Source organism: Schistocerca cancellata, chromosome 5 (assembly GCF_023864275.1).
Source record: "Schistocerca cancellata isolate TAMUIC-IGC-003103 chromosome 5, iqSchCanc2.1, whole genome shotgun sequence".
Taxonomy (NCBI): Eukaryota; Metazoa; Arthropoda; class Insecta; order Orthoptera; family Acrididae; genus Schistocerca; species Schistocerca cancellata.
Genome location: NC_064630.1, coordinates 572,741,725 through 572,767,787, shown reverse-complemented (window position 1 = coordinate 572,767,787; position 26,063 = coordinate 572,741,725). Strand labels below are relative to the sequence as shown.

At 40.0% G+C, this 26,063-nt stretch overlaps 1 protein-coding gene across 1 annotated transcript in view; it reads left to right on the top strand.

The window, feature by feature from the left end:
* The first annotated feature begins 409 nt into the window (after positions 1-409).
* LOC126188242 (probable enoyl-CoA hydratase echA8) overlaps positions 410-26,063 on the top strand; it is an 83,766-nt gene continuing 58,112 nt past the window's right edge. The window contains exon 1 of the mRNA XM_049929801.1: positions 410-631. Within this exon, the coding sequence (XP_049785758.1) occupies positions 517-631 (115 nt within the window). The 5' untranslated portion in view covers positions 410-516. The remainder of the gene's footprint in view (positions 632-26,063) is intronic.

Below are 26,063 nucleotides of genomic sequence, written 5' to 3'. Positions count from 1 at the left end.
CCTTGTTGATTTCATGCACCCATTCACGGCTGCGTTGAATTCTCAGAGCACTGTTTTCTAATAAAAAAGAATTTACTGGGTCGAGGAAACGCGACATCGTGCCGAGACTGCTCAATTGCTGGCCAGATCGCGCGCGCGCGAGCCCGCGCGCTGTATCGTGTGCAATGTATTGCATCGCTTGGGCCATTGTGCTTCGCATCGCGTCGCATCGCATCGCAGGCAGTGTAAACTTACACTTAGGGTGTTTCCGCAGGTCTGGGGCTGGCAGGAGCGATGGTGCGGAGATACACGTGCAAGTTTTCGTTGAATTTAGAGTCGTTATAATCGTCAAAGCTCAAAGCAAGGCCAGAGTGCGCCAGCGCGAAGTAAAAAATTAAAATCTCCAATGGAACTCGCTCGAGCCTAAAGCCAGCGATTCGTCTCAGTCTCTGGTGTCTATGTGAATGTTTGTAAACAAAAGTGCTTGTGTTGAATATTGTGGTTAGGAGTCGTGTGGGGTGCATGGTAGGCGAATAAATGGCTTACTCTCCGAAGCTTATTGTCAGTTGCCTACGGAAACAGTTGTCCAGGAAAAACTACCAATACTTACAGAAAAAGGCGTATTCAACGGCAGATGTACATGCAAAGGATGGTTAGTTCAGCAATGATTTCAAAGAGTACTTCTTTAAAAAAAGTTAATGAACATACCTCATTCTTAGTGATACTGTATAACTATAGAATGCCGTTCATTGTTGCCGTTTCGCATTAATGTTTGATAGGGTGCATCAGTATATTTCGAAAACAGCGCAGCTTAGCGTGCGTCAGGAACTAATAAAAATAAAAAATCATTTAATGTTGTGATTGTGACAGAAGCATCGAAGTAACACAATCGAACTGCCATTTTACAATGACAACTATTCCATTGCAGAAGTGAAATGTTTGCTGCAAAAAATAGTCACCAATTTTCCCTGGAACTTAAAGTAAAACCAATGAGAAAGCCATATAATCCGCTAGCTTTTGGTCAGAAGGTTTCCAACAACACAGCATCATTAATGAAGAGTGAAAGCCGACGAACGCTACTGTACGTTTCGGATGGCCCACTGTCACTAAAGTTTCTCCTTCATGACGGAATCTGCCAGCACATGCTGAAGGAAGGAGTTAACACGTGTAATGTTATTCGTGTTGGCAATTTTGAACAGTTTGATCGAAGAATGGTTTTGTATGTTGTAGGTGCAATTGGCTTGAAAATAGGGCCTATTGTGAAACTTTATGGCAGATTAAAATTGTGGGCAGACCGAGGCTTGAATTCGGGGCCTTTGTTTTCGGTGGCAAATGCTCCACACCAGTACGTCATGTCCTACCTGCCAAACTTCACATAAGCCAGGAAGGTTCTAATCAACGCACACACCTCTGCAAATTGAAAAATTCTTTCTGGAAACATACTGGGGCTGTGGTTAAGCCAAATCTCCACATTATACTGGGTCATTCCATGGTAACTCACATTACAAAGTGGTGTTTATATTATAAGTTTTGGACAATTAAGAGAAAGAAATGTATCTATTAAATATTTTTTATACCTCAAAATATGATTTATACTGAATGCTCTATAAACCTATATCATGATAATTGTTACATTACTATATTTGTAAAACCAAATTTTATAATTATTCTTGGTAACTCACATTACATTTCCAAGAAATGGCTTTTGCATATGATAAAGAAAATACACAAGTCTGCTCTGTTTTATGTGAACATTCCTTGTAAGTTTTACACACAATACCAGATCATCTTATAAGTAGGCCTATTTTAACAAAGTTCCAAACATTTAATCTCCAATAAAATAAAAATTAAAACATAACTAACAGGTAACTCACGTTACAACATACGGTAGCTCATGTTACATTGTCACAGATCAGTCAAACTTGAAATAACCACAGGAACTTAGAACACTTTGGAGGTTTCACTTTTCTGACAAGTTTGTCTTTGATGTAGTATGTCTCATCTTTAATTTAAGGCTACTTCCAAAACTTCCCATCTTTCATCAGAACATCAACTTTAAACTCACATTTTCAGTTGTAGTAACATTTCCAGGAAAATATTAATTGTCATATTTTATCACCACCCAGTCATCTACTTGTATATCTAGTGACTTTTCTGTTCTGTTAGTATTTTCCCCTGCAGCTGATGAAGTGGTGTGTCCTACAACTTCATTATTATAGAGTTCAAAGTGATGAATTTTAGAAATGTTCAAGGAAGGCTTGCAGTTCTTGATTAAGGCCAAGAGATGTAGTTTTTTGCTTCATTGGCTTAAGTTTTCTTCACACATAAGAACTGCTAACACATTAGAAGAAGAATTCAACAATTCTTTTACACAATCTGTCGCATTGTTTCAACACATTTCCCACTTTTCACACGAGACCAAACTTGGCATTTGACAGTGCCACCAATTCCATCCACTGGCCCCTTCCCATGAAAAGTTGCAAAGTACTTCCATGTAATTCTTTTTGCATGACTCTTACTTTGAACTTTTACAGCCTCTGCAATATATCATCTGTTTTTAAACTGGGAAGCAGGACCATCGGACCAGATTGTAACTTCTCTAATATTTTTTGGTAGTTCTTCAAGAAGTATATCAACATAGGAAATGACTGTTTTTTTGTGTGGTCCAGATTATCAGATAACAACACGTAGGGGGAGAAGTACCTGAATGCCAAATCATGGCAGTAAAATACTAATTTGATTCTGTAGCCAATGTGCACTGTGAATTTCATCTTGACTTGCTCATGTAAAATTTTCAGAAAAATCGATTTGCATCATGGCAGTTAGCATCGCAGAAGGCGGTGATTCCTTATCAGTCTGATTGTTCTTTGATTGTTCTCACTTAAAGTAGCAGTGCTGTAAAAATTTAGGTCCCATGATAAGAATATGACCAATAAGATTTGGTAATGTTCCTTGTTCCTCTATTTTCAAAATTCTGCCATCACCCTCCTGCCACACATACCATTTCACGCCGTACTTGAAATCTGGTAGTCAAGGAAGGCAGGATTCGGTTATGATTGCAGACAGGGCTGTAATCAGTTGCTGTTGGTTCCCTTTTGCAGTTACACACATTTATTTTAAAACGGTAGCTCCAGACTCGGTAATAAATAAAGATATTACATGTTATTAATGAAGGAATAAACAACTGTAATTAATAGTGCTTTCAGTGTATGACAATTTACCAAATGAGCATAAAATATAGACACAGCAAATAATGATTCTTCAATTTCTCCAGGCGTATTTTATGACTAAATAAATCTCGGGTGAACAGCCTGGTATGAGTGTGCGTAGGACACACAGTCACAGCAAATAATGTTTTAAACACAAGCCAATGCGATCCCAATTAGAATTTTGAGGCTAGTAACCACAGTCACGGCTGAAGGCCTTTAACACCAAGAATGGCAATTATAAAAAATAAATTAACAAACATACTGTAAAACAGCAGTGCAATAGCAAGGTTAATTTAAAAAGACATACAATTGATCACCAAACAGGTGAGACAAAATGATGGTGTACTTGGTAGCACAACCATTTAAACCAATTGTAACACCAAGAATGGCAATTATATAAAAAATTTAAAAAACATACAATAAAATAGCAAATACAGTGGCAAAGTTTAACTTAAAAGGACAAGCAACTCATCACCAAACAGGTGTGTCAAAATGATGATAAACATGGTAGCACAATCATTTAAACCTGTTGTAATGCCAATTATATAAAAGAAGTTAGAAACATAAAGTAAAACAGTAAATACAATAATAAAACACAAGGGCCAGTCACAGACATTGCACCAGGAATCGACCTCTGAATAGGTCCGGCAAAAAAACACTTTCACGAGCGATGAGATAGGCAGCCAAGAGTTGCATTCACTTCGCGAAATGGTACACAGACTAGTGGCAGTCTAACGAATGACTAATGTTAATCTTGCTGAAGCTACCTGACGTCCAATAAACCAAATGCAAAGATGTAAAAATACACCAAAGCTGGGACCGGCAGTCTGGACTCCACCCGCAGAATACTGTGCTTAGCGCACCCGGAACAAGAATGGAATCACTACCACCAGAGTAGAAGAATCACTAACCAACCTACAATCAAGAAAGCTGTCAAAACTACATGCCTCACCGGACAGCAGCAGCAAGACAAGGAAACGTATACTGCTGTTCCATACACTAACTCCCAGGGCAGGTAACTGGGGCATTAGCGGCCACGAGGCAGGAAAAATACAACTATTTGAACTTAACAAATAGTAACAAACTGAATACGATAAATAGTAATTAGAAGTCCACGAGAGCTAATCACATCCGACTTCCCCAAACACTCCACTCGCTGCTCTTCGCCTTGGCAAAACTACGAGCAGCGACACGAACCCAAATCACTGGAGAGTCGCAAGATCGCACAATGGTGGAGGTTTCCCTACTCGAATCCTAATGCACTTAAAACTTGTAGGATCCGGTTTACGAAGGGGGTCTTGCACCCTCGTGACCACAGGCCTTTGATCCGGCAGTCCATGCGCGCCGCCAGTGGTCCTGGCGTATTCTCGCACTGTGCGGACCTGGCCACTCCTGAGTCTCCAAGCGAACTGCACACTGCCATGACCCGCAAGAACTACCACATCACCCCAAAGATAGGGCCACAGTTACTACATACTGATAACCGCTACTGCTACCACTAGCAGACAGGCAACACTTGTGAAACCAAGTGGTGCCAGTCAGCACGAGGGGAAGACAAACAACTGCAACCATGTCCACTAAGCAATACAGTCTGACCTCCAACAGAGGACAGATACCTACAAACAGCACCAATGAAAGCCGCAGCACAGCTCAGTATTCTTGTTCACCAGTACATAAATCAAGGAGTTTAACTGCCAATAAATCTTTACATTTCGTGCACTTTCCCAACCAACAATCGGCTGTACGCTCTGCACGTAGAAAAATCCTGGCTAGTTACTGGTGTAATTAGGTATTTGAGGTACTATGCTATGAGAAGAGAGTTAATAGTACAGATGAAATTCTCATGATATATGCAGAGACACATGTTGTGTGGAAGTTTATTGGCAAACATGACATGTTTGAGTCTTAATTCTGCAAATTTACTTTTACCAATCACTTTGCCATTTTCTTCACAAAACATTGCATGGGCTTCTTTCAAAGAGAACATCAAGTGTCATACTTGCAACTTACTCTTACCTTTCCCATCTTTTACAGTCACAATGTCTTTGCGTCCAGGGGCCTGTCTGCTAATCATCCCTTTCATAGAATTTGCACACTGCACTTATTATTTCATCACTTATTTTTTGTTAAGAAATTCTTCCTACTTCTAAATGTTCAACCTTCTAATAACACATTTTTGTTTTCTGGGTGATGCTGGAAGTACATGTTTCACTTTTGATGTGGCTTTCCTCAAGGAAGACCTATTTTTATATGGTGGAGAGGCAGCACTACTTGATGTAGCTGAAGAGGCTTTCTTTACTTGGCAACTCTTTCTCTAACATTCTTGGCAGTGTAGTTTCAGTTCTCTGAGACTGCAGACGTGTGTGCAAGTTGCGCTTGCGTGAGTGTGTGTGTGCATGTGTGTATGTGTGTCTACTGCTGACAAAGGCCTTAATAGCCAAAAGCTATGATTGTGTGAATCTTTTTATTGTGCCTGTTGTGACTCAGAATCTCCCCTATATGGTGAGTAGCAACTTTCCTTCTCTCGTATTGTTACTTTCTCTAACATTCCATTTCCTGTCTGCAACAATCCTTGTTTTCTTTTACTCAAACATTTTTCCTGTTCCTGCTTCTTTTTTCTGAATTTTTTCATAGTTTCCTTGTGTTTGATTTTATACTCTTCATATCTGCCTTCATCTTTCAATTGCTGCCTTCTTCTTCTCCTCATCTTCTCAGCTGCACTTAAAGGCATTTTGCAAAAAATGCAAATTGTTCTAAAGTAGAAGTAGCTATTCCCTATGGGATTTTATGTGGCAATGGAGATAAATATACAATAAATGTGTTGAAATATATTGTTAGTTGTGTTGTATGTAATTCAGAACCAATATGACTGCTCAAAATTATAACTAATCTTAAAAAAATTATGGTAACTCACATTACATAAATAAAGGTAACTCACGTTACGTGAATTAAATATCCTATGCCAGGAGGAAATTTATTTTAGATGCCAAATTATCAGGTACACTAATGTGAAGGACAGCATGGCATATAAGTTTCTATATTTCAATGTATTTTGTGAAAATCTTTAAAAAATTGGCATTTGATAACTCATGTTACACGTTTTGGGTTAGGTTATATAAATGTTTTTGTATTTACCATGCTTAAATTGTTTGCTTCTAAAAATATATCAAAAAGAAGAAGTAGTTACAATGGCTCCCACAAGTAAACAATTGGTTTTGGAGGGAAAAATCAATCTTGCCAACAAAATTCAATCCCCAACCTACATATGTAACGGAGGAAAATATTCCCACAGAAAAATTAATTTTTTTGATAATGATTCCCCGTTTATACGGAATGAGCCATTTTCTTCCAAGAATGCTAGTACCACAAATTTCACAGGAGAGCTTCTTTGAATTTTTAAAGGTGGTAGATGAGGTACTTGGCAGAAGTAAAGCTGTGAGGACAGGTTGTGAGTTGGGCATGGGTAGCTCATTCAGTAGAGCACTTGGCTGCAAAATGCAGTTCCAATCTCGGTGTGAACACAGTTTTAATCTCCCATGTAGTTTCACATCAGTGCACACACTGCTGCAGAGCGAAAAATTTGTTCAGGGCCTGTTGCATCTGTCAGGATGGTTGTCCACATTTGATAATCATTTAACCCCAGAACACTAAAGGAGAAAAAAATAAGTTCTTACTAAACCATCGTAAATTTTACTATTCCATATTTTATTCAAAGAGAGTCATAATTTATAGCTTAAACACTAATTAATTATGGTTATAAGGCCTCCAATGGTATTTCCCACACAAAAAAGTACAAAATGACTTTTTTTACACCCTATACTGACAATACCGGATCGTAGGGAAGTGTGAATTGGTATCAACTGCAATCATAAATTTTGTGAGGGTTTAGTACTCTAGGGTCAATGTTCTGTGTGGTTCGTAAAGGAGTGTCTCATCAACACACTTTCCTATGCCTTATAGGCATTCTTACAATTTCATTTGGAATGACATGTTAAATTTTATATTTGCAGGCTGTAGTAGTGAGTTAACATTTTTACCAAGACGGGAAATTGAACGGGTTCTCCTGCTTATTAGGCAGGTGTGTTAGCCACCTTAGCACAGTTGCACAGATTAACCTGGCATGAAACCCACATTGATCCGCACTCTCACTGCCATCTCAATCTACTTTAAATTCCCCCTTGCACACAAAAAGAATTGTTGAAGCTCTCCGTGTTCTGGAGTAGCACCTCAGCATCGAACATAGATTGGGGATCCAGCCTGAAACCCAGGTGCAGGTACTTATACAAATGAAATGACACAGTTTCAGAAATTTTATGGGTCTCATACATATATGATTTTGTGTATATAGATTGAAGCAGTGAGTGAAAATTTGTACCAAGGTACCATGGTACAAATTTTTACTTTCCACTTCAGTCTATATACATGAAATCATATCTATATGAGACCCGGAACCACCGTACAAATTTTCCCTTGCCACTTCAGTCTATATACATAAAATCATATTTTTATGAGACCGAGGTACCTCGGTGCAAATTTTCATTTGCTGCTTCAGTCTATATACAGAAAATTATGTCTGTATGAGGCCCATAAAGTCTCTTAAATTGTGTGATTTTATGTGTTTAGGTGCCTGCACTTGGGTTTCAGGCTGGGTCCCCCATTTACGTTCGATGCTGAGGTGCTATTCCAGAACATGGAGAGTCTCAGAAATTCTGTTCAGGTGCAAGGGGGAATTTAAAGTAGACTGGGGCAACAGTGAGAGTCGTGTTGAGGAGGGAGAAGTGCCAGGATAATCTGTGCAGTTGTGTTAACCACTGTGCCAAGGTAGCTTAGTGGCTAATGCACCTGCCTAGAATACCTGGGTTCGATTCCCGGCCTTGGTACACTTTTTTACTCACTGCTACAGTCTGTATACATAAAATCATATCTGCATGAGACCAGCCTCTGAAATTGTCGTTTCATGACATGTTAAATGTCAAAGTCATTCCCATTTCAGTGAACCGTAACATACGGTACCATCCTATACATTTTATAAGTTACCTATGTTTAAGCATGAACATAGTACTGGACACATGATTGATGAGTGCGGCTAGTGGTCATTGAGTGTCATTGACTCTACTATCACATTTAGCAAAGGTAGTTAAAACATAGAGATCTTGTATGGCTCAGCACAGCTGCAATAGATAAGTGCATACCTTTTCACTTCTTGTTAGTCATCAGTGTCATTTATCAGATACGAGAATGTGACAGCAACATTTTTCTGTGCATTTTAATTGCCCTGTTTACATACTTTCTCCACCATTCCACCATATACACAAATATTTTGTGATATTGTACTTCAGTAATAAATAAATCCTTTAAAATACATTATACATTGTGCTTCTGTACCAGTACCCCAAATAAAACACTCAGATTACAAAGAATAATCAACAAGATTAGTCTATAATTACAAGACACAGGCATTAACTGAATATCAGGCAATGGGAAAACATGATTTTATAAGGCTAAAGCAACCTCTCTGAAATGTTCCCATTAATATCCATGGAAAAGGTGTCAGGTATGTAATTTGGAATTCCATTTGTGGTGGAGACATATTTGTTAGCTACAAATTGGCCGAGTTTTCTTGAGAATGTATACACAGAGACCAGGGCCAACTGTCATATGCAATTCTAGCAACAGTGATCATAACATATTAAATGAATGAGGATACAAACCATTGTAGAAATGAGCAGAAAAATCTACATTTTATGCAAACTTGACATCAACATATTTGTAATGGGAGCTGGAAACATTTATTTTAGATAAGGGCCTTGCAAAATGCCTCTAATATACAGTAAAACTGAGTAGTTGATCAAACTTTACAGTCATATGTAACTAGAAAATAAATAAACATGACAGATCACCATGGCATATCAGTAGCATTAGGAAGCTTATTAAGGAACAACACTGGTGTAGAAATTTCCTATTACAAAGCTCATCTAAACTTACATTATGAGTCTATAATATATTGGGAGTAACAGGTAATGTTACAGAACAAAACATTTTGCTCTCTTGCATCCAGCATGGTATCTGATCAAAACCATCAACTGAAAAGTCAACTTGTGCCCCTTACCCATTGCAGTTTAGAGCCATGCATAAAGGAACCTTGTTCTCTCTCTCTCTCTCTCTCTCTCTCTCTCTCTCTCTGTGGATTGAGATCATCTTAAAGAGACAGAATGTAGTGTGTTGTCAGAGAAAACTGGCTGTTGGAACATCATGGGATAAGTGGTTAAGGCACTGGACATGCACTCAGGAGGTGCAATGTTCAAATCCGTGTCTAACTATCCAGATTTGATTGTCCTGCAGCTTCCTGAAATCTTTCTTCCTCAAACTACCTAGAATATGAAGATAATAGAACCTTGTAAGTCAGTGTCCCATTGTATTAAGTATTTAAGCACATATCACAATTCTTCTTCTGTAGCACTACCATTCTTTGTGACCTTCGGCTTCTTCATTTATTTTCCTCTTGCTTCTCGATTTTTTCAATTGTTTTCCATTCCTGGACTCGTTTGCTGGTGAGAGAGATCCTCCGTTACATTATCAGTCCAGTTTCTTCTAGGTCCCCCATTTTGGTCTAGTAGCATGGATGACACTTTTCATCATTTTCTTTTGTATTCTATCCTCTGCTATTCTCTCCCAATGTTCTAGCTATTATATTCATTGTGATTTGACAAATGTTACTATATATCTTCCTTGTATTAATGCTTATTACTCAGTGTTATAGTTTATCCTCCGGTCTTCTTCCTCCCTCATTGAGCCATACATTTTACGTAGTTCTTTTCACACATAGGTTCTTAAAGCATTTTCATCATCTTCTGTCAGTGTCCGTACCTGGGACCCATGTGTGACAACCAGGTGAATTGGGGAGTTATGTACTTAGAATTTCATTCTTCTTATAAAAAGGCTGTTTTCAAAGAGTTGTAGAGCTGCAAAGTAAGCTGTGTTCTCTGCTTGTATCCTTTACCGTATAGCCTTTCAGATGTTATCATTTGGTATTAAGCCTTCCAGATAACTAAAAGATGATACCCCTTTGAAATACTTCCCATTTATATTTAGATTTTTGGGGGTTCTTCTGGCCTCAGAGCATGACATTACTATACATTTTGTTTTATGTTGATTTGTGATGAAGCTGATTTTTAAAACTTATGTTTCCGTTGCCAGGTATTTCTGTAAGTGTGTTAGAATCTCTTCATACTATCGCTATGTCTCCAGCATATGTACATAACTGGCTGGTGCCTCTTAATTTTATTTACTGTGCTGCACAGGGATATATGTTGAATATGACACTGGAGAGACTGTCACCATGCTTCACTCCTTTATTTATTAAAGATGAATCTTTCATTTGTCCTATTGAATATCTATACTTTTGCTCTTGATTCTGTCAGTGCCATTCTGATTAGATTTAATAGTCTAGCCAACCTCCCTTGGCACTCTGTATAATTCTTGCCACCTGATGCTGTCAAAGGCTGGTTTCAAATCAATGAGTAGGAAGTGTAGGTCTATATTATGCTCATAGAAATTTTCCATCAGTTTTCTGATCACAAGTACTTGCTTAGTTGTTCCTCTGTCTGGTTGAAAGCCACACTTATGTTCCCGACGTATGCCTTCTGCGCATTTTCGAATCCTTTGATTTAGTAAACATATGATGACTGTTTAAGACATGCTTAGTAGTGTTATACTTCAGTAGTTTTCACATGCAGTCCTATCTCCTTTCTTATAAATGGGGATTATTGTTTCAGTTTTCCAGTTATCTGAAATGATTTCAGTTTCCCGTACGTCTGATATTAGTGTATGCACTTCCTTTATTACAACCTTGTAATTTATATGTTTAGAGGCACACAGTGAGTCACTGGGTGATACTAACTCTCAACCAGTTAAAAGATTTAAAGAATTAGGTCCTTCTGAATACATACAAAAATATCTGGATTGTAGTAACAGAACGGAGATGAATTATCAAAATGGGTTTCTAATTATAAATAGTAAAAAACATGTTCCGGAAACTGGCACCAGAGGAAGGATTATGAAATCAGCCAAAAAGGCTAACAAATGGTGCTATATACTTTTGAAACAGTTCCACAATGCTCATATTTATTAAAGTGGTGGAGACATGTACAGATTAATACAGTTGGAAACAAATGAACTTCAAGAAGAAGTTACAGGCTAATGATGTCACTGACAGAAGAAAGAAAATAATAAAGTGAAGAGCTTCAGTTACCAGAATGTGAACTGAGGTATGGTATGTAATAATTTATTTTCCCATTAAATGACTGCTGCTCTTTCAAGTATGATGGTTTTGGTAGTTTTTCAGTTTCAGCAAGATGCTGCTTGCTGGGCTGTTAGATGTATCTGAAACTATTGTTCCAGATCATCATCTCAGATTATTCTTTGGATGATTTCTATGACTGAATGATTTCTATGACTATTGAGAACTGAAGTTGTGAACATAGTTAATCAAAGCTACACTACCAAGAAAAACAGTTACAATCAGTCATTAAATTTAATAACCATAAAAGGACTAGCTTCATTTCTGTGTTTATTGACATAACATCCAGTATAAATATGGTGGGCAAAGCTCTGGTAGAATATAAATAATTTAGGATTAAAAGAGACCACTTACTGTATAGTGGAAGTGTTGACTGGTTCACACACACACGTCCTGGGCAGTGAACAGACGATGCCGGGATTGCAATTTGGTTGTGAACTGGGGTGAGTGGTTGTGTTGGGTACATGGGGAAAGAGGCAGGAAACAGGAGAAAGCAGATGAGGAGGAGTAGCTGTTGGATTGGAAGGAGGCATCAGCTATGTAGGATAGTAATGTGGAAGGGAGAGGTAACAGGTGCATGGGCTGAGAATGTGACATGGCAGAGTGTGTGGGATGTGGGTGTAGTGGTTTAGTGGAGATGGAGGCCACAAGGATTACAGGAGCAAGGAATATGTTTCAAGGCTAATTCCCAACTTCAGTGTTCCAAAAACCTTGTACGGGACGGAAGGAATCAAGATGGCATGAGTTGTGAAGCAACTGTTTATTTTGAACTTGTTGTGTTCTGCTACTGAGTGAGCAATCTTTTCTTGCCCACAGTTTGCCAGTGGCCATTCATTCTGGTGGATAACTGGTTGGTGATCATGCCCAAATAAAATGCTGTGCAGAAATTGCAACAGAGCTAGCATATGACATGGCTGCTTTCACAGGTGTTCCTGCTCTGATGGAGTAGGGTAAGACTTTGACAGGACAAGAGTACGATCTGTTGGGCAGTGAATCAAGCAAATCTTGCATCTGGGTCTTCCATAGGGATATGACCCCTGTGGCAAGGGAGTGGGGGTGGCATGGGGATGGACCAGGATGTTATGTAGATTGAGTGGATGGTGGAACACCACATTAAGAAGGGTGGGAATGACTATAGGTAGGATATCCCTCATTTCCAGGAATGGTGATAGATATTCAAAGGCCTTCCAAAGAAAACAGTTCAGATGCTCCAGTTCAGGATGATATTGGGTGACGTGGTGGCACACTCCTTTGCAGTCGGTTCTTGGGGGTGGCGGGAGGTTTAGGAGTTTGTAAGGATATGGTATGAAAAACTTGTTTGCGGATTACAGGTGATGGGAGGGGAGGTGGGGGGAAAATGTCTGTCTATGAAGGCCTTCATGAGACATTCAGCATATTGGACAACAGACTTCTCAACACTGCAAGTACATCTGCCATGGGTGGCCATGCTACAAGGGAGCAATTTTTTGGTGTGGAAGGCACGGCAGTTTTCAAGCTGCAAGCATTGATAGTCATTAGTGGGCCTGATTTGGACAGAAGTGTGGATTGAGCCATCGGAGAGATGGAGGCCAATGTCCAGGAAGGCGGCACCTTGGGCTGAGGAGGACCAGGTAAGCAGATTGGGAAAATTTGTTATGGAATGAGGAGGGCATGTCTTTGGCTCTTAATCTTTCTCCTTTGAGGGAAAGATATATAAACAGATCCATAGCACACCCATAGGCACCCACATTGCACCCTTTTATGCCAACCAGTTAATGGTCTGTCTAGAGCAAACCTTTGTAGCCCTCCAAACCCCTCGTATGATTAAGGTTCATTGATGATACCTTCATGATCTAGAGGCCAGAAAAATGTGTTATGGAATGAGGAGAGGATATCTTTGGCTCTTGATCTTTCTCCTTTGAGTGAAAGATGTAGTGGACTGGCCAGACGCCAATCCACTATACCCGGTAGCCGAAAAGCACGCGTTAAGCTCACGCAGACTGGCGTGAGGTCTGGAACAATTAAAGGAGTTGAGTCAAATAAATAAAGTACGTAGTTGATGTAATACTTAACTTTAATCCATAATTGGAGAACATCGCTCTTGTTGATACATGACTGATAATCTCAATATAAACTGGTAATGGCGCCTTGCTAGGTCGTAGCAAATGACGTAGCTGAAGGCTATGCTAACTATCGTCTCGGCAAGTGAGAGCGTATTGGTCAGTGTAGCTTCGCTAGCAAAGTCTGCTGTACAACTGGGGCGAATGCTAGGAAGTCTCTCTAGACCTGCCGTGTGGCGGCACTCGGTCTGCAATCACTGACAGTGGCGACACGCGGGTCCGACGTATACTAGCGGACCGCGGCCGATTTAAAGGCTACCACCTAGCAAGTGTGGTGTCTGGCGGTGACACCACAAAAGATATACAAACAGACCCATGGCACATCCATAGGCACCCACATTGCACCCATCTATGCCAACCAGTTTATGGCCCATCTAAAAGAAACCTTCCTAGCCTCCCAAACCCCTTGCATGATTAAGGTTCATTGATGATACTTTCGTTATCTAGAGGCCAGGTCTTTGAATATGATGGGAATGAGGGACATCCTTCCCACCCCTGCTAAAGTGATATTCTGTTGGCTACCCAACCTACACAACATCCTTGCTCATTCCTATGTCACTCCTACTCCCAGCCTCTTGCCCAAGGACTCATATTCCTATGGAGGACCCAGGTGCAAGACCTGCCATATCCACCACTCAGTATATCCTTCCCTTGTCCTATCACAACCTTATTCTATACCATTAGCAGCAGGGCCACATAACAAAGCAACCATGTCATATACCAGCTCATTTACAATTTCTGCACATTTTATGTGAGCATGACCACCAAATAACTGTCCACAAAAAGAATGGCCACCACCCAAAGGATTCATCTGAAAGTTAGCAAGTTTTCATTCTCTTTTGTATGCCTGTTGACAATTCAACGCTTCTACTACTCGGTGAGTGGTCTCCTTTACTCCTAAATTGGTGACACAACATCCAATATTTCAACCACATCAGGATAAGAAAACATATACTTTGGGTTTCCTAATCTGCTGTTGATATTCTGTGACATATTAATGGCCCAAGATTCTAAGAATCTGTACCTCCTCATTAGCCAGTCCACAGTACTATAACCACCAACTCTCTCTGATGAGTATCTTCTGCCATAAGGTCACCAGATTACAGCGTGTTTGCTTTTCTGTCCTGCTGTCTCATTTGTGCACCCAGAGTCCGCTCACTTTAAGTGCATTATACGAGAGCCTTGTGAAACTCTCTGCTTCAGATATCTTGTTCCATATTTGCCCTCCCTGCATATTATAATATTAGAGATAAGCTTACAGCCTTTTTAATTAGGCTTTACAGTGGCCCCTCTTTTCAATGTCGACTGGGAGTAGTTCCTAATTACAAAAACAGACATAAAAAACTCTAGTATCAGACACTGGAGGTGTGTGAGATTGGTTAGTCTCTAGATATATCATGATAAATCAAAAGAGAAACATAGCTTAAAATTACACTTTTTGCACCCAGTGACATATAAGATAATATAAATTCACTTTTTTATCAATCTACCTAGTTGACTGTACTGACAAAATCTAAATGAAAATTAATTTTGTATCATGTTTTAGGACTGTGTAGATTACAGTTCAGCTGAACTGGTTTTTCTTATCAGCAACAAATACCATTAAAGAGCAAATGTATTGGAAAGTAGTGTAAGAATTCTAATATCCATAAAAAGGCCCTCTGCAAGATGTTTGGTTATCAGTTTTACACAATATTTTTACTGGTTGCTTCTGTGGAATAAATATTTTATTTAGTTTGGGTTCATTTCCCAAAACATAATTCCATGAGACAGTATGTCCCCCTACCCCCTTAAACCAATCAACCAACCAGTGAGGAGGGAAAATATCCAAAACAAGCTAACACTCTTGCGTTTAAGCCAACTCAGTGAGAGATACTCCTAAGGGCAAAAACTAATAAACCAAGTTTCATGATTCAGTTTGTCTACGTAATGATTATGTTAACATGTTACTCAGCTGAACCATAAGGAGGTTTCCACACAGTGTTTCATTGGGTGCATAATCCTTAATGTCTACTTGTGGTGTGAGCAGGGAATTTTCATATGTTTGGGTGAGATTAAAACTTAAACTGTTTGTTGTGAACCAGTGATAGGCTTATTCAGCTAACACCTGACTGTATCTGGTAAGGTTGAATTTGGACCCTTGATTAGTATGTTTGTGTCACCAGAAAATGTTACAATACGAGAGAACGAAAGTTGCTACTCACCATATAGTGGAAATGCTGAGCCACGATACACACAATAGAAAGATGCACACAATCATAGCTTTCGGCCATTAAGGCCTTTGTCAGCAGTTGACACGCATACATGCACGCACACACACACTCACGCAAGTGCAAGTTCCACACACATCTGCAGTCTCAGAGAGCTGAAACTACGCTGCGAGCAGCAGCACCAGTGCATGATGGGAATGGCGACTGGGTGAGGGTAAGGAGGAGGCTGGGGTGGGGAGGGGGAGGGATAGTATGGTGGGAGTGGCGGACAGTGAAGTGTTGCAGTTTAGACGCAGGGTAGGAGAGAAGGTGCGGGGGATAGCGGAAAGGGGAGAAATGAATATAAAAAATAAAAATAAAAGAAATTAAAAGACTGGGTGTGGCGGTGAAATGACGGCTGTGTAGTGCTGGAATGGGAACAGGGAGGGGGCTGATAGGTGAGGACAGTGACTAACGAAGGTTGAGGCCAGGTTATTTCTCTCCTTTCCGCTACTTACACCCTCCCCCCTCCACATTTCTCTCCTACCCTCCGTCTAAACTGTAACACTTCACTGTCCGCCACTCCCACCATACTATCCCTCCCCCTCCCCCTCCCCTCCCCGCCCCAGCCACCGCCTTAACCCCACCCAGTCGCCACTCCATCATGCACTGGTGCTGCTGCTCACAGTGTAGTTTCAGCTTTCTGAGACTGCAGATTGTGCAAGTTGTGCTTGTGTGTGTGTGTGTGTGTGTGTGTGTGTGTGTGTGTGTGTACTGCTGACAAAGGCCTTAATGGCCGAAAGCTATGATTGTGAGAATCTTTTTATTGTGCCTATCGCAGCTCAGCATCTCCACTATATGTTGAGTAGCAACTTTCCTTCTCTCGTATTGTTACATTCCATCCTGGATTTTCCAGGAAATGTTACAGTTTTAAATGCTTTTTTCTCCCATGTTTACTCATTCAGTTACCTCATCCCTAAGCATTTTTCTTTTCTCCTCCTTATCTTTTCTCTCCTTTTTTCAATTTTCCCACCGCACTTCCCTTCACCCCTTCCTTTCCTTTTTGGTATCTTTCCTTCTGCTCTTTACCCTCTCTTCCTCCTCTTGCACTCTTTCTTTCTGTCAGTTATTTTCTTCCCTCACTTTCCATAACCGTCTACTGTCCCTTGTCCAATTATCTCTTCTCTTCTGTCTCTCTCTTTTCTACCCTAGACAAAATTATCTGTATATTTACTCCTGTATTTCTTTTCTCACTGCTTACTTACTTCTTTCTAACTTTTGTAAATGGAATTCTTTTCTTTTACATTGCTTCCTGCCGCCTTCCTCTACTGATTGAGCTTTCTTTCGTTTCACATAATGCTCTGTTCATCTGTTCACATACATAATCACCCCATTCCATATTATCAAAATCAAATGTGTGGTTCTCTTATTTCCATTCATTGTTCATGTTATCATGCAGATACCACTCAAAGTCTGTTCAAGCCTATTGTCATCAGCATAGCTCATCAAGTGTAACTCCTCAATTTTATATTACTTATTTATATCACTTAGCCCTGGAGACAAGTCCCCAGAGCCTTCTTTACTTGAGCTCTGCTAATAGCTTGCTTGGGTTGCAGCCACCTTCTTACCTGGTCCATGCAGGATGCTGACCATGTCATTCTCTGCAGTTTTGTAAACACCTGTATCTCAGATTATTGATGTAGATTTAAGGGTTACTCGCCCCAATAAGAAATCTGTGATATGAAAATGAATTTAATATCAACACAAAGTGCCTCTCTTGACTAACATCCCAGAAGATTGACTTAATCTGCTCATTAAATGATGTACATACACAAAAAAACTTCCATAATTAATAAACTCTGTTTGAACAGACTTTGCAAGGTCCAACGATACCATCTGGCTGCCGTATCATCTTCAGCCAACAGGCATCACTCAATTGGCCTCACAAGGGCTGAGTGCACCCCACTTAGCAACAGCACTCAGCAGACCCGGACAGTCACACATCCAAGTACTAGCCAAGTCCAGCCATGCTTAACTTCAGTGATCTGATGAGAACCAGAGTTAACATTGCGGCAGGGCTGTTGGCATAATTAACCAGAACTCTGCTAAATTATGAGCGTGGGAAGTAAAAGTTACACTATTAATAAAAACAGCTGTAATCAAATATTAAACTTCCACGCCGGAGTATCTAGACGCCGAATTAAAACATCTAAAGCACGCTTTTGAGAAAAATGGCTACTCAAAGAAAGAAGTAAGCAGAATTCTGCACCCAAACCACAAAAAGCCTAAGGACAAGCCCCAAAAACGATGGAAGAATACAGTCTCTCTCCCTTTTATAAAGAAAGTAACAGATCAGATTGGAAAGATTTTAAGTAAACATGATATTAGACCTGTTCTTAGACCAACGAAGAAAATTTGTCATGTTCTCCAGCCTGTAAAAGATAAACACGCTCCTCTATCAGCCAGTGGCGTATATAAAATTCCATGTACATGTGGAAAAGTTTATATTGGAACAACAAAAAGAAGCATAAACACACGGTTAAAGGAACACAAAAGTCTTTGCCGATTAGGAAAAACAGATAAATCGGCTGTAGCAGAACACGCTTTTCAGTCAGGAAATCATCAAGTGAAGTTTTCCGAAACAAAAATTTTATCTACGACGACGAACTATTACCCACAGCTTTGTAGAGAAGCAGCTGAAATATATAAACATAGGGATAATTTTAATCGGAAAGAAGAGACCATGAAACTTAGTGATATTTTGACAGTAGCACTACAGAATTGCTAGACAGTTTTATCTGTGACGAGATCACGATCGATAGTTAAGTTTTATCTCTGACAAAGATTATCTCTGCATATCACGTGTAACTCTGGCCACGCCCACTTTCTACGATATATAAGTCGCTCTCAGACGTCCGACCCGTCAGTCGGCAAGACTCACCGGAGGAGAAACACCCCTCTGAAGATGTCCAGCGCAGCTCTGGACGAAACGTTAGGAGCTGAAGAGTTTCATGGACCACGACCTTACATCCCGGAAGGTTTACCAGAAGATAAATCAAATATTAAGTTTAACATAAATATGCTCATTAGATCTAATATTATGTTTGAGAAGGCATCTAATTCTTCTGCAACATCAAGAAACCTACTTAAGAAAGTTATTTAAACACATACTTTGGTTTTCCAAATTTGCTGTCAAACCCTCTAAAAATGTAAAGAACCTATGGTCCTACGGTATTTTATTTCCTCATTACTCAACCTATCCTCCTCCTCCCAATTCCTTCACTATTGACTATCTGACACAAACAATGAAATATGCATTATTCATAAAGGTATCTTGCAAACAGGTGTTGCAGATGAACAGGCATATTCTGCCATCCTAGATTTCTGAAAGGCATTTGAAATTTAACCATTTCATCAGATAACAATCAAGATGAAATCATATGGAACATCTTCACAGATATGCAGTTGGCCCAATGAATTTTTGACTGACAGAACACAGTACATTGTACTGGCCAGCAAATATCCAACAGTGGTGAAAGTGAAATTGGGCATGCCCAAGGAAGCATAATAGGAACACTGGCATGAATATATAAAATACACATAAGCAGTATATCAGAGAGCATCAGCAGCACTATCAAGTTGTTCACTGATGATGCTGATGTCATTATTAAATCACAAAGAAATGGAGTTGGACTTGGACAAAATTTCCTCTGGGTGTAATGACGGGCAGCTCTCCTTACATGTGGATAAATGCAAGATAATGCATATAACAAAATAACACCATAATATCTTGAAATATTAGTGGCAAAATCTAGAGTTTGTCACATTATTTAAATATTTAGGTGTAGTATTTATAAGAAATTTTAAATGAGATGAAAATTTAAAATCCGTAGTAGGTACAAGAACTGAAGGACTGAAATTTTTTGGAAGAGTTCTGTGAAAATGGAAAGCATCTCTAAAGGAAATCGCATAGAAGACACTAGTATGACTAGTTCTAGAGTATACATCCAGCCTTTGGAGTTGTTATGAAGTAGGAGTGACAGTATAAACATCAGAAGAACTCAGAGATACGCTACTATGACTGTAACAGGTTCATATAGCTCATATAAAATTGTAAATAATTTAGGAGTAAAGATAACAACTCATCCAAATAGTGGAGTCACAGAGACACACACAAACATGACTGCAGCTTGACTGGGATCAGCAGTTGTGTTGGGTGAAGTGAGAGAGTGGAGAAAGGAGGCAGGGAGTGGGAGGGAATTTTGGGGAAAACTGGCTAATAGCTTGGAGGGAGGCAGCAGTTGCATGAGATAGGGGACAGTGGCACCAGTGAGCTGGGTCAGCCCATGATGATGGTGACGATGATGATGAAATGGGCTAGTGGGATGGTAGGGATGATGGAACAGGAAGGGGAGGCTGTAGGAATGAGGTGAGTAAAGTTATGGTGCTGGGGCAGGAGGAGGTGCATGTGGCGCTAGCTCAAAAAGAGGATTCCTCTGAAAGCTAGCAAGTTGTCAGTTTTATTTATGTGTATGTTGTCAGCTCGGTGCCTCGACTATTTGGTGAATTGTTACCTTTACTCCTAAATCATGTACATTGTATATGACTCTTTGTTATAATATTCATATTAATTGTAGTGCGGATGTTCAGATATCTGCAGGGTGACAATTATTGCACTATATGAAAAAAAAAAACCATGAACCATGGATCTTGCCGTTGGTGGGGGAGGCTTGCGTGCCTCAGCGATACAGATAGCCGTACCGTAGGTACAACCACAACGGAGGGGTATCTGTTGAGAGGCCAGACAAACGTGTGGTTCCTGAAGAGGGGCAGCAGCCTTTTCAGTAGTTGCAAGGGCAACAGTCTGGATGATTGACCGATCTGGCTTTGTAACAATAACCAAAGCGGCCTTGCTGTGCTGGTACTGCGAACGGCTGAAAGCAAGGGGAAACTACGGCCGTAATTTTTCCCGAGGGCATGCAGCTTTACTGTATGATTAAATGATGATCGCGTCCTCTTGGGTAAAATATTCCAGAGGTAAAATAGTCCCCCATTCGGATCTCCAGGCAGGGACTACTCAAGAGGATGTCGTTATCAGGAGAAAGAAAACTGGCGTTCTACGGATCGGAGCGTGGAATGTCAGATCCCTTAATCGGGCAGGTAGGTCAGGAAATTTAAAAAGGGAAATTGATAGATTAAAGTTAGATATAGTGGGAATTAGTGAAGTTCAGTGGCAGGAGGAACAAGACTTCTGGTCAGGTGACTATAAGGTTATAAACACAAAGTCAAATTTGGGTAATGCAGGAGTAGGTTTAATAATGAATAGGAAAATAGCAATGCGGGTAGGCTACTACAAACAGCATAGTGAACACATTATTGTGGCCAAGATAGATACGAAGCCCACACCTACTACAGTAGTACAAGTTTATATGCCAACTAGCTCTGCAGATGACGAAGAAATTGAAGAAATGTATGATGAAAAAAGAAATTATTCAGATAGTGAAGGGAGACGATAATTTAATAGTCATGAGTGACTGGAATTCGAGTGTAGGAAAAGGGAGAGAAGGAAACGTAGTAGGTGAATATGGATTGGGGCTAAGAAATGAAAGAGGAAGCTGCCTGGTAGAATTTTGCACAGAGCACAACTTAATCATTGCTAACACTTGGTTTAAGAATCATGATAGAAAGTTGTATACATGGAAGAACCCTGGAGATACTAAAAGGTATCAGATAGATTATATAATGGTAAGACAGAGATTTAGAAACCAGGTTTTAAATTGTAAGACATTTCCAGGGGCAGATGTGGACTCTGACCACAATCTATTAGTTATGACCTGTAGATTAAAACTGAAGAAACTGCAAAAAGGTGGGAATTTAAGGAGATGGGACCTGGATAAACTGAAAGAACCAGAGGTTGTACAGAGTTTCAGGGAGAGCATAAGGGAACAATTGACAGGAATGGGGGAAAGAAATACAGTAGAAGAAGAATGGGTAGCTTTGAGGGATGAAGTAGTGAAGGCAGCAGAGGATCAAGTAGGTAAAAAGATGAGGGCTAGTAGAAATCCTTGGGTAACAGAAGAAATATTGAATTTAATTGATGAAAGGAGAAAATATAAAAATGCAGTAAATGAAGCAGGCAAAAAGGAATACAAACGTCTCAAAAATGAGATCGACAGGAAGTGCAAAATGGCTAAGCAGGGATGGCTAGAGGACAAATGTAAGGATGTAGAGGCTTATCTCACTAGGGGTAAGATTGATACTGCCTACAGGAAAATTAAACAGACCTTTGGAGAAAAGAGAGCCACTTGTATGAACATCAAGAGCTCAGATGGAAACCCAGTTGTAAGCAAAGAAAGGAAAGCAGAAAGGTGGAAGGAGTATATAGAGGGTTTATACAAGGGCAATGCACTTGAGGACAATATTATGGAAATGGAAGAGGATGTAGATGAAGATGAAATGGGAGATATGATACTGCGTGAAGAGTTTGACAGAGCACTGAAAGACTTTAGCCGAAACAAGGCCCCCGGAGTAGACAACATTCCATTGGAACTACTGACAGCCTTGGGAGAGCCAATCCTGACAAAACTCTACCATCTGGTGAGCAAAATGTATGACACAGGCGAAATACCCTCAGACTTCAAGAAGAATATAATAAGTCCAATCCCAAAGAAAGCAGGTGTTGACAGATGTGAAAATTACTGAACAATCAGTTTAATAAGCCACAGCTGCAAAATACTAACACGTATTCTTTACAGACGAATGGAAAAACTAGTAGAAGCCGACCTCGGGGAAGATCAGTTTGGATTCCTTAGAAATACTGGAACATGTGAGGCAATACTGACCTTACGACTTATCTTAGAAGAAAGATTAAGGAAAGGCAAACCTACGATTCTAGCATTTGTAGACTTAGAGAAAGCTTTTGACAATGTTGACTGGAATACTCTCTTTCAAATTCTAAAGGTGGCAGGGGTAAAATACAGGGAGCGAAAGGCTATTTACAATTTGTACAGAAACCAGATGGCAGTTATAAGAGTCGAGGCTCATGAAAGGGAAGCAGTGGTTGGGAAGGGAGTAAGACAGGGTTGTAGCCTCTCCCCGATGTTATTCAATCTGTATATTGAGCAAGCAGTAAAGGAAACAAAAGAAAAATTCAGAGTAGGTATTAAAATCCATGGAGAAGAAAAAAAAAACTTTGAGGTTCGCCGATGACATTGTAATTCTGTCAGAGACAGCAAAGGACTTGGAAGAGCAGTTGAATGGAATGAATGGTGTCTTGAAGGGAGGATATAAGATGAACATCAACAAAAGCAAAACGAGGATAATGGAATGTAATCAAATTAAGTCGGGTGATGTTGAGGGTATTAGATTAGGAAATGAGACCTTAAAGTAGTAAAGGAGTTTTGCTCTTTGGGAGCAAAATAACTGATGATGGTCGAAGTAGAGAGGATATAATATGTAGACTGGCAATGGCAAGGAAAGTGTTTTTGAAGAAGAGAAATTTGTTAACATCGAGTATAGATTTAAGTGACAGGAAGTCATTTCTGAAAGTATTTGTATGGAGTGTAGCCATGTATGGAAGTGAAACATGGACGGTAAATAGTTTGGACAAGAAGAGAATAGAAGCTTTCGAAATGTGGTGCTACAGAAGAATGCTGAAGATTAGATGGGTAGATCACATAACTAATGAGGAAGTATTGAATAGGATTGGGGAGAAGAGGAGTTTGTGGCACAACTTGACCAGAAGAAGGGATCGGCTAGTAGGACATGTTCTGAGGCATCAACGGATCACCAATTTAGTATTGGAGGGCAGCGTGGAGGGTAAAACTCATAGGGGGAGACCAAGAGATGAATACACTAAGCAGATTCAGAAGGATGTAGGTTGCAGCAGGTACTGGGAGATGAAGAAGCTTGCACAGGATAGAGTAGCATGGAGAGCTGTATCAAACCAGTCTCAGGACTGAAGACCACAACTACAACAACATGAAAAAAAACATAAATTAGTTACAAACTACTGTGTGCAGACACTTTATTCAAGATGTACTTGTCACTACAGATATTTGGATCTAGGTTATGACATGTTTGAAATGCCTGCAATGATTTGGCGCAGATGAATAATGAAATTCTTCATGAGCTGCTGAAGTGTCAGAACATCGGTGCTGTTGATGACCTCCTGAATGGCTGTTTTCAGCTCAGCAATCTTTTTGGGGTTGTTGCTACATACCACATCTTTAATATAGCCCCACAAAAAGGAGTTGCATGTGTTCAGATCTGGAAAACATGGCAGTCAATCGAGGCCCATGCCAGTGGCCTCTGATTATCCCAGAGCTAGAATGTGGTCCCCAAAGTGCTCCTCCAGGATATCAGACATTCTCCTGCTTTGATGTGGTCAAGCTCCGTCATGCGTGAACCACATCTTGTTGAAATCAGGATCACTTTGGATAACAGGGATGAAATCATCTTCTAAAACCTTCACATACTGTTCTGTAGTCACCATGCCATCAAGGAATATTGCGCCAATTATTCCGTGACTGGACAATGGACACCATATAGTCATCTTCTGAGGGTGAAGAGACTTTTCGATCATGAAATGTGGATTCTCAGTCCCCCAAATGTGATAATTTTGCTTATTGACCACTTCTGTGGACAATAGTGTTGGCGAAATGCAACCTATGTTCCGTGGCCTTGGGATTAATGGCTCATGGGATTGAATTTTGTATGGGAAGAGATGCAACTCTTCAACAATTTCTCAATGTCTCCCGGTTGATTCTCACCTGTTGTGCAGCTCGTCTGATTGATTTCCTGGAGCTGATTTGAAACACAGCACATATCTTCTTGATGTTTTCAGGCATTTCCACACATTTTGGATGACCAATATTGCCAACACTGTCATCATGAACACTACCCATTCTCTCAAACATGTGAATCAAATTCTTGATTGTTAGCACACTAGGACCAGCTGTCTTGAGCTTGAACTCAGTCACAAACTTCCTGTGAGCCACAGTTGGGCTGTTATTGCATGCATTGCATAGTAGGCCTTCACAAACGCTATATGCTCAGGCGTACCGTGACATTTTCTCATGCAAATGGCTGACAGCAACAAGGTGTGTACACATTCACACTAATTCCCATCATGCCCCGCCGACAACCTTGCAGTTTGAACATTCTAACACAAACTGTTCATAAGTTATGATGATTTTATTTAACATAGTTCAACAATGGTCACCCTGCAAATGAAAATTTTTGGGAGAATGGCAGTGGTGCTTCCATGAAAACATTTTTGTTGAATTACGGAACGGGTATTGAGGAAGACTGTTCAACATTTCTGTTGTCACTATCATATATGTCACACAGGGATTCTGAGAATAAGATATGATAGATTACGGTGCATAGAGAGACATATAAACACTAACTTTTCCCCTCAGTCAGTTGCATTGTTAGCTGCAACAGGCAGAAGATGTTCTTTGTTGGTGTTGCACATTTTACCAATTTTGATCGAGATAAACTCATGCTGCAGTGTTCTTCTCCAGCATGCCATTGTAGAAGTGTGCACAGAATCAGCTAAATGAAAAATCTGTGTAATGCACACTTTTATTTGTATGCAGAGGGATTCAGAAAGATGTAGATGCTCTTTGATAGTTAATATATTTGCAATTTCATGTGGTAACATAGTCCATTGTTTTCTCAACAGATCATGGTGCGCATTTTCCAGCAGATGACAGTGCACCAATGAATGCAGTAAGATTGTCGTCTGAGCAATGCACGGCCGTATTGAAGTGGTACTGGAAGTACAAAACCATGATGGAGGTACAATGACAATTACGTAATGTGCACAGAACTCAGCCACCAACACGTACAACAATTTATCATATTTATTTGGGATTATTTTGAAGCGGATGGTACTGTTCAAGATGTGCATAAGAAAAAGTCTGGCTGATCAAAAACATCAGTAAGTCCAACTTCCAACGTTGCTGTGCTGCAACATTTTATTAGGCCACCTCAAAAATCTGTGTGAGCCAATGAAGCATGCAATGAATTCTGAAGGCAGCAAAGTGGAAAGTGTACATTCCGAGATCGCTACACACCTTGAACGAGGATGACCCAGATCCAAGGATGGAGTACTGCGAGTGATTTGAAGGCATGCTTTGGGTGGATGAACAGTTTACAGGGGTGTTTATTTGGTCTGACAAGGTGCAATTCAAACTGAACAGTACTTTAAACTGCCACAACTGTGTATATGGGCTCCTGAAAATCCTTATGTTCCCATGGACAAACATGTTAATCTACTGGG